At 40.1% G+C, this 14,905-nt stretch overlaps 1 protein-coding gene across 1 annotated transcript in view; it reads left to right on the forward strand.

Moving 5' to 3' along the window:
* Window positions 1–14,905, forward strand: part of LOC109912220 (EVI5-like protein) — a 255,491-nt gene that overhangs the window by 128,850 nt on the left and 111,736 nt on the right. The window contains exon 11 of the mRNA XM_048617851.1: window positions 5,898–5,951. Coding sequence (XP_048473808.1) covers window positions 5,898–5,951 — 54 coding nt within the window. The remainder of the gene's footprint in view (window positions 1–5,897; window positions 5,952–14,905) is intronic.

Below are 14,905 nucleotides of genomic sequence, written 5' to 3' on the forward strand. Positions count from 1 at the left end.
ATTAACACTCAAGCTTGATATCATCTTGGACAAAGCAACCTACTTAATAGGCACCACATCCACTCTCTCCAGCATTACACTCAGTAGCAGCAAAATGTACTATCTACATGATGCATTGCAGAAACGACAAGGGCAGCAGATACATGGGAACACCACCACCTGCAAGCTCCCCTACATGCCACTCACCATCCTGACTTGGAAGTATTTTGCTGCTCCTTCACTGTTGCTGGGTCAAATGCTGGAACTCCCTCCTGAAAGGCATTGTGGGTCGACCTACAGCATGTGGACTGCAACAGTTCAAAAAGCAGCTCACCACCGACTTCTCAAGGGCAACAAGGGATTGGCAATAAATGCTGGCCAGCAGTGAATCCCGCGTTCCGTGAGTGAACTTTAAAAAAAAAAATGGAAGATTAATACTGAGGTCTTGGTTCAAATCCAACGATGGCAGATAGTGGAATTTAAATTCAATTAATAAATCTAGAATATTAAAAACCTGTCCCAGTAATGGTAACATGACAACGATTGTTGTAACTGTCCATCTGGTTTGCTGATAGAATAAATAACAGTACAACACAGGAACAGGCCCCTCAGCTCACCAAGCTTGTGCTGATACATTATGCCTTTCTCAGGACAAAATGCCCTTTTCAGGAAGGAAACCCACTGCCTTCGTCCAGTTTTGGCCTACATGTAATTCCATACCCACAGCGACACGATCGGCTCAGTCTTCCGACATGTTCTAATAGGTCACTTAGTGCAAAGGCAATTAGAGATGTGCATCAAATATTTGCCTTGCCAGCTGTGCCCACACCTCATGAAAGAATAAAGGAAAAAAGGCTCAATTAATAATGTTAAATTTGAGATTCTTGCATTTGGTGTGCCAAAACTGCCAAAATAATCAAGGGGTCAAAAGGGGAGAGAAAATAAATACAATAACGGTCAGCAGAGAAAAGAGTGCCATAAAAATTAATGGGACTAAAGGCTGATACATCCTCTGGAGCTGATGGGATGCATCCTAGAATTAGGTTCTTTTGTCATGTGTACTCAAGTACAGGGATACAGGAGTACAGTGAAAATTTTACAATGTTGCCATTCACGGTGCCATCTTAGGTACAAGGTATAATATTAAATATTAAATAAAGTAGCTATAGAAATAATGGATGCACTAGCAGTAATCTTCCAACAATACTTAGGTTCTAAAAAAATTACTGGAAGATGTGGAAACTGTCAATGTAACACCTTAATTTAGCAAGGAGAGATAATGAAAACCAGGTAACCATAGGCAAGTTAGCTTAACATCTGCAACTGGGAAAATACTACAGTCTTCTACAGAAGCATTTAGAAATACATAATATGGTCAAGCTAAGTCGGCCTGGATTCATGAAGAGGAAATTGTGCATGACAAATTTACTGAAGGTTTAAAGTTTTGGCAAAGATCTATAGCTCGGGTTGTGGGTGAGGTTGTTGACTTGCTCACCGAGCTGGCTTGTTCTCGTTCAGACGTTTCGTCACCATGCTAGGTGACATCATCAGTGGAGCCTCCGATGAAGCGGTGTTGTTGTACTCCGCTTGAAATTTATACTGTCCAGTCCGATATGGTGAGCACTGTCACTTCCGGTTTTGATCTGTATGGGTTTGTATATGGGTTCCAATTCTATATGTTTGTTGATTGCATTATGAGTGGAGAACCGTGCCTCTAGGAATTCCCGTGCGTGTCTATGTTTGGCTTGGGCTACTATGATTACTTTGCCCCAGTTAAACTGATGGCTTTCATTGTCTGTGTGTACCGATATTAAGGAGAGTTCGTCGTGCCATTTTGCTGCTAGTTGATTTTCATGTATTCTGATGGCTAGTTTCCTTCCTGTCTGTCTGATGTAATGTTTGTGACAGTCGTTGCATGGTATTTTGTAAACCACATTGGTTTTTTATGTTGTGGGAATGGATCTTTAATCCTTGTAAGTGTTTGTCGTAGAGTTGCTGTGGGTCTGTGGGCTACCATGATTCCTAGTGGTCTTAGGAGTCTTGTTGTCATGTATACTCAAGTACAAGAATACAGGAGTACAGTGAAAAGTTTACAATGTTGCCATTCATGGTGCCATCTTAGGTACAAGGTATAATAAATATTAAATAAAGTAACTACAGAAATAATGGATGCACTAGCAGTAAACTTCCAACAATACTTAGGTTCTAAAAAATTTGATGTAGGGCAGTGTGGCCAGTGAGTTACGTTGTACTGTGTCCTCCTGTTGTCTGTTCAGTAGGCATCCGCAGATGAAATTGCGGGGATATCCGTTGATAGCGAGGATTTTGTATAGGTGCTCTTCCTCTTTGCTGCGTAGTTCTGGAATGTTGCAGTGTGTCCTGGCCCATTTGAATGATGTCCTAATGCAGCTTTGTTTGTGGACGTTGGGATGGTTGCTGTGGAAATTGAGGATTTGATCAGTGTGGGTTGCTTTTCTGTAAACTGATGTTTGGAACTCCCCGTTGGTCATACTTTAACATCCAGAAACGGAAGTTGATTGTTGTTTTCTTCTTCCCTTGTGAATTTAATCCCTACAAGTACGCTGTTGATGAGGTGGTGGGACTCTTCTAATTTGTTGCATTTAATAATGACAAATGTGTCATCTACATACCGGATCCACAGTTTAGATTAAATGCGGGGGAGGGTGGTCTGTTCTAGTCTTTGCATAATTGCTTCTGCAATGAGTCCTGAGATGGTTGACCCCATTGGTGTACCATTGATCTGTTTGTATACTTGACCATTAAAGACAAAGTGTGTGGTGAGGCAGAGGTCTAGTAGTTTAAGTATGTTGTCCTTGCTGATGGAGCTGCTGGTCTGCGTTGCTGCTTCCTCTAGCGTGGCTACTTTGGCTAGTGAGACGTTGATTGATGTGAGTAAAGCTGTGACGTCAAAGGATACCATAATCTCGTCGTTGCTGATTTTTATGTTCTTGAGGGTATTGAGGAAATCTTGGGTTGGAATGGGGTGATCCATCAACTAGGTGCTTCAATCTCCGTTGTTGGCCTTTGTCCAGTTTGTGTGAAGGTGTGCCTGGTAGGGAAACAATAGATCTGAGCTGGATGCCTGGTTTGTGTACTTTAGGAAACCCATAAAAGTGGGGAGTGTTCGTGCCTTCTGGTTTCATTCTCATGTAGTTCATCTTGGTTATCTGCCCTGCATCCTTTAGTCTCTTCAGTGTCTGGGTGATCCTCTTACCTAGCTGAGATGTTGGGTCTATCGCCACCTGTTGGTAAGTGGTTGTATCTGCAAGCAATGCTTGTGCTTTAACATAGTCTGAGATAGTGTGAACTGCAGATGCTGGACAATCCGAGACAACAAGGTGCAGAGCTGGATGAACACAGCAGGCCGAGCAGAAAGGCTGACGTTTTGGGCCTAGACCTGATGAAGGGTCTAGGCCCGAAACGTCAGCCTTTTTGCTCCTATGATGCTGCTTGGCCTGCTGTGTTCATCCAGCTCTGCACCTTGTTGTCTCTTTAACATAGTCTGGTTTGTTTGTAATGATGGTCATGTGCCCTTTGTCTGCTGGTAGGATTATAATGTTCTTGTCTTTCTTGAGTTTAACCAATTCATCTTCTGTGTTCAGGTTGTCCCCTTTGTTCTGTGTAGTGTGGGGATTATAGTTTGTTGGATGGCTTGTGTTTCGTCCGTGCATCTGTTGTCTTTTAATGTCATCTCCAGGGTGGCCATGAAGTCTGTTCTGATCGTGTCTTTGTGGTTATAGCTCGGTCTCTGAGAGTTGTCTGCTAGATAGGGTTTCTTATCCATGTGTCCGGTTTGTTGTTGTCCTGGTCTTTGTGGTGGATGAGTTTGGTGAGTTTCTCCTGTAGCTTGAGTCTATTCTTAGTTTTGGTTTTGTTTTGATTGGTGATGGCCTGTTCTAGGGTTGTAGTCCACTGCTGGTCTGTAGTGTTTAGGTACTGTGATTTTTGGTGCAACATTTCTCGTTGGTACCTGTGGAGTTGGTTATGAGCATCATTAGTTATTGCTCGTAGCATTCTGCGAGGGTTCTGTTCAGCTATTTTATATGCCTATGGGTTGTTGAGTGGAGGTTTGTATTTCACACTGGGTTCCTGAGGCATTCGTGGAGAAAATGAAGTTGTTCGCGGATAGAGCTCGGTCAGTTGGCGAAGGTTTCCTGTTGTCAGGCAATTTTCAGTATATTACGCCCCATGTGTTTAAAGTTTTGGCAAAGATCCGTAGCTCAGGTTGTGGGTGAGGTTGTAGACTTGCTCACCGAGCTGACTTGTTCTCATTTAGACGTTTCGTCACCATGCTAGGTGACATCATCAGTGGAGCCTCCAATGAAACTGTTATTCTACTCTGCTTGGAATTTATACTGTTTGGTCTGTTATGGTGAGTAGTGTAATTTCCAGTTTTGATCTGTATGATGTCACCTAGCACGGTGATGAAACATCTGAATGAGAACAAGCCAGCTCGGCGAGCAAGTCAACAACCTTTAACTGGAAGGTTTTGAGGAGGTAACAAGTAGAATAGGTCAGTTCACTCTACATCCTGATCTTGATGACTAACACTGCCCCTTAATTGTAAAATTCTCTTCATTGTCTTCAAATCCATCCGTGACATTGGTCTTTCTCATCACTCCCTATCCTCTGGCCCTACAACCCTCTCAGACCGCTCCTCTCTGATTCTGCCTCCCTTCATATCCCTGATGTTGAATTTTCTCTCTTCCCCACTTCCTTCCCAGACCCCCAAAACTATCTGTGAAATCCTGCTAAGTTGTTGATGAGTGCATTCTTCCTTTTTCTCAGTGTTACCTCAAGTAGTTTGACGCAAATGAACATCTGCTATCTATCATTCTTTTACCTTTCCATGTCCTTTTTTAAACAGTTGGCGTTTTGTCTAACCTTTGTTATGTACACTAATGTATTATCAGCCAACTTTCAACATTATTCATCTTGTACAGTATCCAAGGTCCTCCCATTAGTGGAACAAGGTGTACCAGAACAGAACTTAGACACTCTACTTTCTTCCCCTTAGTTATCTCCCTGTCCACACACTATATTCCCTTTAATAGGCTGTTGGTTATGTTGAGGTGATTTTTGAATCTGACTGCTCAATATTTTTAACGTAAGTATATTCGAGTTAAAATTCATTAATGATCTACTGTTCAGTAAAATTCTTAATGTGGAGATTCCACAAAAGTTTCAATATGATCCATTTTAAGTATGATCCAGTGCTACATCTATAACAGCCTGTTCAGCAATATTTGAATTGGAGATGGGTATGACCAGACCAGCATGTGCTTATAATATATATTGTTTGGGATACGCTCGTTGCTGATATTTCATGGTCTTGAATTAGTTTTGTCTTCAAGCAGACCAGAGATTTTGGGAAGGTTTTATTTCCCATGTGCATTCCCTAGCTCATGGCACACCTGGAATGTGTTCTTGTGGTAAGTTACTAGGGTGTCAAAACAGTGCTGTTAGTTGCCCCTGGGCATTTTCAGACTCCTTTTCCAAGCCTTTTGCTATAGGACATCTTACAAAGATCAGTCAGAAAGCACAACCTCTGTGGAATTCTGTTCTACATTGCTAACACTTGTCTGTCTATTGCATGGTTGACATGGCCTTTGCTGGATGTATTGCAAGTTTCCCTGAGAGGGTATCTCCTATGTAAGATCCTCTGACACATCCTATAAATGGAGGCAGTCAGGCAATGGCCTTTTAAAAGCTCCCATTTGAAGTTTAGACATTCTTGATGCCTTTTTGAAGTAATAAAAATCATTGTACAGAAGTACAATGTGTTTGTTTTTCTGGACAAAGAGACTATATAGCTATTACTGCGGAGATGTATACAACAGTCTCACTATTGGGCTTTGAGCCAGGGTGCTTAACCTGATTTCCTTGTTGTTCCACAGAGACTCAGAACTGAAAATCGCCTCCTAAAGCAGCGGATTGAAACCCTCGAGAAGGTATGATATGTTTCTGCTATGGTTTGTAGGCCACTCTTTTGGATAGTTTGACTTTAATAGTCCTTGAGCTGCCCAATGCTGCCAGCAGCCTTCTATTCACATGTAGAAAGAGCAATGAAGTTAATGTTCAAGATCAACCTTTCATCAGATGGAAGATTGTCAGTCTCCAAAAATAATTGTCTTTCTCTCTCAGATGCAGCCTGACCTGAGTACTTCCAGCATTTCCTGTTTTTATTTCAGGTTTCCACTTGTATTTTATTTCTGCTCTGCTCACTGCAGAAAGCATTACAAAATCTGAGATTGTGTGTGTCTGAGCACTGGATGGTGGAGCATGATGTGGCAATTTTATTCTTTGCAAGATTAGTAGTTAGTGTTTCTGAGTCATTGAGATATTCTTAATTCACCCTTTTCACTAGGCTCTGCAGGAGCTCATTCTTCCTTGTAAGTTTGAATTTTGAGCAAGAGCATCATATTTGTGGAATATGGAACAAACACTTAATTTGGAACATGATTTATGTAAACTTCAGTTAAACAGAGTAAGCTAAACTTTTAGTCTTCAGTTTCTTCTTTGAATGCCTCACCATTGTGCAGTTGTAAAACCTCGTGTGTGAAGGGTACTGAAGGGCAAGGATGGGCAAATACACCTTGAAGCTCATGTACATCATTCTCGGAAGGTGTGACTGTAGCTGAATAAAATCAAGAGCCAATAGAAGTGTAACTCTAAAAATAGGAACGGAATACGAGAATTTAATGAAAAAATAAATTTAGGGAAAATATTGGTTTCACTACAGTTAACACACTGAGTACAGTTCTGGGCCCCTCTATGTAAGGGATAATGAAAGTTATAGAGGGCATTCAGCACCGTCTTACCAGAATAATGTGGGGATGAGAAATTGTTGTGATGAGAAGTTGTTGTGATGAAGAAACACTCGGTATGGTTTTTTTCTGTGGAGCAGAGAAGATTTAATGGAGGTTTTATAAATTTGGTAGACAATTAAGAGAACTTTTTAATACTTGTCTGTGAGAAAATGTCATCAATTTAAAATTTAGGACAATGGCTGGGAAATAGCTTCTTTATACAGGGTGTGTATTGAATGCTTTGGCACCAAGTGGTTAAAATGGAGACTATTGCACCTTTGGAGGGGAAATTGAGCTAACCCAGACATGATGTGCTGAATGGCCCTCTGTGTTGTTGAATGAACTGACTTTATTTATCAACTCTATGATGATGTAGGTCTTAGTATAGAATTTTATTTTATTTGAACCTATTTTTCTAATTAACCTAATAACAGATGTTATTACATATTTCTAGAGCAGGTGAGACTTGAATCCGGGGCTTTCTAGTCCAAGGGAAGGGACACTACCACTGCTCCAAAGGAGGGCCAGGGTCTGGTCATAGACCACAAACACAAGAACTAGGAGCAGGTGTAGACTATTTAGCCCGTTGAGCCTGCTCTACCATTTGCTCCAGTCATGGCTGATTTTGAGTTTCAATTTCACTTTTCTGCCTGATCCGTGTTTTGCTTGATTTCCTGAGAGACCAACAATCTGTCTTGTTGCCAGTTTAAATATAATCAGTGATGGAGCACCCACAAGTCTGTGGGGTAGAGAATTGAAAAGATTCACAAGACTTTGTGAGAACAAAATTCACCTAATTTCAGGCTTACTGATCAAATCCTTTATACTGAGACTGCCCATGTTCTTGATTTTCCCCAGTAAGGAGACACAACCTTTCCATAATATTGAGTATTTCAATGTGATCTCTTGTCTATCTTATAAACTGCAAAGAATATAAACCCAATTTACTCAACCTGTACTCATAGGATAACCCCTTCATCCCATGCACCAATCTCATGAACTTTCAGCTGCACCTGTCCCAATACAAGTGTATCCTTCCTTCAATGCAGAGAGCAAAATCGCGCACACTATTGAGGATTTCTTTTCAAAGTGTGAGTTTCTTTCTTAATGACCAAAGTGAATAACATCAGAATTCCCCACGTTATACTCCATCTGTTATCTCATTGCCATTCACTGAATGTTTTGGTCCGTATATCTTTTGCAGCCCTTTTTGTGTACTCTTCACAACTAGGTACATTCCCAACGAGTTTTCTGTTGTCAGCAGACTTGACTAAATTAGTATTTGTCTCTCCGTCCAAATTATTAATGTAGATTGTGAATAGCTGAGGCTGCAGCACTGATCCTTACACCGCTCCAAAAATTGCAGCCAGCCTACTTGAAAATGCCCTATTTATCTCTACTGTCAGCTTCCTGGAAATTAACCAATCCTCCATCCATGTTAATACATCACCTGCAACAGATGAGCCTTTATCTTATGTATTAGCCCTTTGTGTTGTACCTTTTCGAAGTCTTTTTGAAAATCGAGTATTCTCCATCACAAAGAAAAAAAATGAGCTCTGTGTGGAGAGAGAAACAGAGTTCATGTTTCAAAAATCCAGTATGACGACTCTTCAGATCCCTCCAGCATCCTCTATCCCCTGGTTTCTCTTTAACAATTAGGGTAGATAGATCCTCAAAGAAGTCTATGATTAATTTGTTATTTCATGTGACCACAGAAAATTTGGAGGGGTAAAACCATTAGAGAGCAGAGGAGTTGGGGTTTGGGGGGTTGCGATGGTAAACAGAACTTCTGACAAACGGTCACTGGATTCTGTCAGACCTGCTGTGTTTCTCCAACACGGTTTTTGTTACATTCATTCCAGCTTGGCATTTTTTAATCAAAGTTGGATAACCCTTTGGCTTCTAAAACTCTCCCAATCCTTAGACTTATTACTATTCTTTGCAACCTTTACAAGCCTCTTCTTTCAATCTAATGTCAGCCTTGACCATCTCAGTAAATCACTGTTGGATCTTCCTTGCTGAGATTTTGCTTTTCAGTGGAATGTATTTTTGTTGAAGTTATTTCTTTAAATGTTTCCCACTGTTCATTTGCTATTATACGTTTTAGTCTATTTTCCAATCAACCCAAGTCAACTCTTCCTTATACCTTTGACTTTGTGATTTAAGATTTTTTTCAGAATTAAAGTATATTGCTCTCACAGTTGAGTTCTATTTATTTAATACTGCTATTTCTTGGGGAGGCCCAGCACTACCTGACATTACTACTTAGTCCTACCTCATTGGACAATACTAGATCTGAAATAGCTTTACCTGAAATAGTTTTACAATATAGCACTCCAAGGAATGCTGGGCTACCTTTGCCAATTTGATTGGCAGGTCTATGTGAAGGTTCAAAGGCACCCCAAAACACAATTATGCTGTCTTTCTTGCAGCTATAATAACTTTTTGTTTAATCCTCTGTCTAGTAGTACATCTGCTATTAGGGTCCTACAAACTTAATCCTGCCACGACTTTTTGACCCATTCTGTGATCCTGGTTGATCCTATTATCACTTTGTCTGTATCTTGAGGGTGACCATTGACCAGAAATTGAAGTGGACCAGCATATAAATGTCATGGCTACAAGAGCAGTCAGAGGCCAAGAATTCTGCATTGAGTAACTTGCCTCCTGTTCCCAATGCTTGACCACCATCTACTAAGGCCAAGTCATGTTTAGGGGAGATGATAGTGTAATAGCAATGTCACTAGATTAGTAACCAAAAACTCAACAGAATGTTCTGAGGAGGTGGGCTAGGCTTTTAACAGTGATCCTTAGTTCTAGATTCTCCCATGAGAGAAAATATCTTCTCCACATGTAATCTGTCAAGATCCCTCAGGATCATTATATTTCAATCAAGCTGCTGATTACTCTTCTGAACTCCAGTGGATGCAAGTGTAGCTTGTCCAACCTTTCTGGGACCAGGCTAATTTAGGATATCTGGTCAGCAAGGTCAGAATCTCTTTGATTCTGTTAGACATCCTCTTACTCCAGGTATTAGTTTAGTAAAGATGACCTTTAAAGAATTATTACATGATTTATAACATTTATACATTTCTTCAAGGTGCAATAACTCAAAATAAGGTCTATCAACTGTGGCTAACTAACAAAGTTCAGGATTAAAGAAATGGCCTATAAAATTGTCAAAAGTAGCAGTAATTCAGAGGATTAGGATTTACAGTAACACATAGGTGGATCAAGAAATTGATGAGGGAGAATGGAATCGAATGTAACCTAGCCAAAAATATTTTTTAAAATACTTCAAGTGCTTTTATAGGTACATAGAAAGTAAATATTTGGCTAAATGCATGTTGCTCCTTTACGGATAGTCTGGAGAATTTACAATGGGGAATAGGGAAACCAAATTATTACCTACTTTGTGTTTGCTTTCACTAGGAAGATGCAAGAAACCCTTCCCCCCCCCCCCCCCCCCCCCCCAGGACCTAGAATCCAAGTGGCTCAGGAGAATGAGGTGTTAAGGAAATTAATTTTTCCAGTACAATCATCTTACTGAAATTAATAGAGCTGAAAGTTGATAAATCCCCAGGACCTGATAATCTGCATCCCAGACTGTTGAAGGCAGTAGCTATAGAGACAGTCAATACATTGGTAATTATCTTAGAAAATTATAGAAATTTTGGAATGATTCCTGTGGATTGGAAGGTAGCAAATATTTTCCCACGATTTAAGAAGGAAATGATTCAAAACCAGGAACTATCACTTGTTAAACTTAACAGTAGCTGAGAAAATTATCGAATCGGTTATAATGGATGGGATAGTGGACAGTATGGTGGCTCAGTGGTTAGCACTGCTGTCTCACAGCACCAGGGACCAGGTTCAGTTCCGAGCCTTGGGTGACTGGCTATGTTGACTTTGCAGACACAGGGAGAATGTGCAAAGGTTTCCACCGGGTGCTGCAGTTTCCTCCCACTGTATGAAAATGTGCAGGTTAGGTGGATTGGCAATGCTAAATTGCTCCATAGTGTCCAGGGATGTGCCAACTAGGTTGGTTAGCCATAGTAAATGTGGAGTTACAGGGATAGGGTGGGGACTGGGTCTGGTGGGATGCCCTTCGGAGGGTTGGTACTGACTCAGTAGGTGGTTCCATACTGTAGGGATTCCCTGATAAATAGACACTGTAATGATCTGATTATGAGTTGAGAATAGTGTTTATCAAACTCTGAATTTTTTGAAGTGTAACTAACAAAATTGACAAAAAGAGAGCCGATGGTCATAGAATATTTCAATTTTATGAAGTCCCTGACGAGGCCAGTTAGAAAATATAAAGCTCATGGGTTAGGAACAAATGTACTGGTATGGATTAATTATTGGCTAACAGATGAAACGGTAGGAATAACTGGATTGTTGCCATGTTGACAGGCTGATTAGTGGGGCACTGCAAGGATCAGTAATTGGGACCCAGCCGTTCGCCATATATATCAATGATTTGGAGTTAGGGACCAAATGTAATATTTGCAAATTTACAGGTGATACAAAACTAATTGGGAATGTGTGTTGTGAGGAAGATGTGAAGCAGCTTCAGGAGGATTTTCACAGGCTTTGTAAATGGACAGTAACATGGCAAATGGAATATGACATGCATAAATAGGATATTGTCCACTTTGGTAGAGTGAACAGATGTGCAGAGTATTTTAATGAGAAAAGGTTGGAAAGTGTAGATTTCCAGAGAGACTTGAGTGACCTTGTCAATAAGTGTCTGAAGTGTAAGGTCAGATGCTGCAAGCTGTTAGGAAGGCTAATGGAATGTCAGCCTTTATTGCAACAGGATTTGAGAACAGCAGTAGTGAATTCTTGCTTACAGTTGTACGAGATAGGTTAGACACAATCTGCAATTCAATTGTTCTGATGTCCATACCTCTGAAAGATGATACGTTGAGTGCAACAAAGGATCACTAAACCAGTTCTTGGGATGTGGGACTGTCCTGTGAAGAGAGAGGGGGTAATCTGGACCTGTATTCTCTAGAGAATGATTGATTGGTGATCTCATTAAAACTTACAAAATATTTAAACAGATAGGTAGGGTAGATGCAGATAAGATGTCTGGGGAATTGAGAACCAGGGACACGATTTAAAAATGAGGATGCCATTTTGGTGTGAGATGAAGAACTTTTTTTAACTCAGATTGTGAACCTTTGGAATTCTCAGAGGGCTCTGGAGGCTCAGTGTTTCATTATTTTTAAGGTAGAGATTGGCAGTCAGAAACCTGTCAATGGTGTACAGGGTAATGGGGATGGTGTAGGTGAAAGGCATCGAAGTGCTGAATTAGTCATGAGCATACTTAATGAATGCCCTACTTGTGAACCTGTGTTCCTAGACCTTTTCTGAACCGCATCCATTTATATTCTTCTTTAAATAAGGAGACATCCTCTATTCCATACATGGTCACAGTGAAGTATTAGTTTTCCGAAGTACTTGTTGTATCTGTATATCAACCATTTGATTCACGCATAAAAACATTGAAATTCCTATGTACTCTGCAAATTCTCAAGATTGAGATAATGTACTTTTTACTTCCCTTGCCAAAATGGATAATTTCACATTTTCCAACATTATCCTTTATTTGCCACATCTTTGCCCACTCATTTCAGCTGTCTGTATCTTTTTTTATAGCCTCCTTATGACCTTTTCACAACTTGCTTTCCTATTTGGCAACCATATTTTCCATCCCATCATCCAAGTTGTTTCAACAAATTGTAACTATAATTCTGTATATTCTGAAAGTATTTGCCATTGCATCGCTATAAACCATCCTTTAACCTAATTTGCCAATTCACTTTAGCCAGCTCTTTCATGCCGTCTTTTATAATTCCTTTTTGTTAACTTAAAAAGAAGGTCTCAAGCCCATCTCCACTTCCTTGAATTGGATGTAATATTCAATCATGTTATAATTACTCCTACCTAGAGATGCCTTTGCTACAAGATCATTAATTCGGTCTTGTTACACAGTACCAGGTCAGGTATTTTCTGCTTGCTAGTCAGCTCCAGGTCACCTTTAGGTCAGGAACAAAACTGCAGTACTCCAAAGGTGGCCTCTGAAATGCCCTGCATAGTTGTAATAAGACCTCTGTGCTCTTCTACTTCAATCTCTTAGCATAATAATAAAATACTTTTTTTTTTAAACATGAGAAATGAATGGAAAATAGCTGCAGTCATGTATTTAACACACAGATGTTAATAACCAATTAGAAAAGCAAATTAAATGTTAGTCTTGTTGCAAAAATGGGTTGCTTGATATGTTGACATTGTATTCTATCTGCCTGTATTTCCTTGCAGCCTATGTGCCGTCCTTACCACTTATTTTGTACCCAATTCTACATAGTGAGCAACTTGGATGTACTTTAATCAGTCCTTTCATCTAAACCACAAGTATGGTGTGTAATTAACTGAAGCCAAATTGCTGATCCTTGAGGTACACTGCTAGTTACAGCCTGTCAACTCAAAAATGTCCCATTTATTTCTTTTCAGGATTGGTTAGTGGTCAGAAAACAGAATCTATGCAAATATATTACCCCAATCCCATAAATCCTAATTCTGTATAATAACTTCCTTTGTAGCACCTTATCAAATGTTTTTTTGAAAATCAGATATACCACACCGACTGGTTCCCACTTATTCATTTTACTCGTTACAGCCTCAAAAAAACCCCAGCAATTTCCCTTTCATAAATCTCTAACTGTTTTTAATCATGTTACAACTGTTTAATCATATTGTGACTTTAAGTAACTAGTTACAATATCCCTGATAAATTCTAGCATCTTGCCTACTAGTTGGGTTAAATTAACTGACCTATAGTTCTCTATTTCCTCTCTCCCCTACTTAACTCTTACTGCTTATGTTTGTCTGCTTTCAATCTGAAAGTTGTCAAATCTGAGGAATTCTGGCAGATTTAAACCACCACTTTATCTGCAACTCTGTCTCATCAGATCCAGGAATTTGTTGGCCCTTGGTCCTTGGCCCTTGGCCCTTAGTATTATTCCTCCAGTAGATCCTCCAGAAGATCTTTGAGATCCTGCTCTTCCCTAAGCACTTGGCTGCCCCGAGCTTCTGGACATTTTTGTTGCCTTCCCATGGTGAAAGACATGAGGATTTTATTTAATATTGTCATTTCCTTATTCCTCATAATTACTTAACCTGTTTTAGTCTCAATTGGGCCCATGATTAATCTCATTCATCTTTCCTATTTGCGTATCTATAGAAACATTTACAACCTGTTATTCCCCTTCTTGCTAGTTTACTCTCATTCTCGATTTCCTTAGTACCCAGAGATCTACTAACCTCTTCAAACATAATCAACATCCAGATCGGGGGAGATGATGGTCTTGTGGTATTATCACTTGACTGTTAATCCAGACACCCAGATAGTGTTCTGGGGACCCAGGTTTGAATCCTGCCATGGCAGATGGTGAAATTTGAATTCAATAAATATCTGGAATTAAGAGTCTAATGATGACCATGAATTCATTGCCGTTTGTTGGAAAAATCCATCTGGTTCACAGTTTTCTTCCCTAAAGGACATTACTCATCCTTACCTGGTCTGCCCTACATGTGACTCCAGATCCACAACAATGTGGTTGACTCTTAACTGCCTTCTAGGCAATTGGGGATGGGCAATAAATGCTGCCTAGCCAGCGACGCCCTCATCCCATGAATGAATAAAGGAAAAAAAAAGTCATTGATTTCTTGGTCCTCCTTTGCTGGACTTGAAAATCCTCCCAACCCTGAAGTTTCTTGGCAACGTTTTTAATTCTCCTGTTTTGATCTAATACGATCTTTAACTCATCTTGTTAACACTGATTGGACCATGTTTCCTGTAGGTTTATTGTGCATATGGAGATCTAGATTTGTTACATATTATGTATTGACCTAGATCTTCCGATTTCTATTAGGATAGATCCAGCCAAAGGCCATCCTATTAAAGATTGTTCACTGGCCTCTCAGTCCCCGATGCCTTTATCATAGGAAACTGACTAGGAATCCATCCGAGACAACAAGGTGCGGAGCTGGATGAACACAGCAGGCCAAGCAGCATCATAGGAGCA

This window comes from Rhincodon typus, chromosome 38 (assembly GCF_021869965.1).
Source record: "Rhincodon typus isolate 14 chromosome 38, sRhiTyp1.1, whole genome shotgun sequence".
In the NCBI taxonomy this organism is placed as follows: domain Eukaryota; kingdom Metazoa; phylum Chordata; class Chondrichthyes; order Orectolobiformes; family Rhincodontidae; genus Rhincodon; species Rhincodon typus.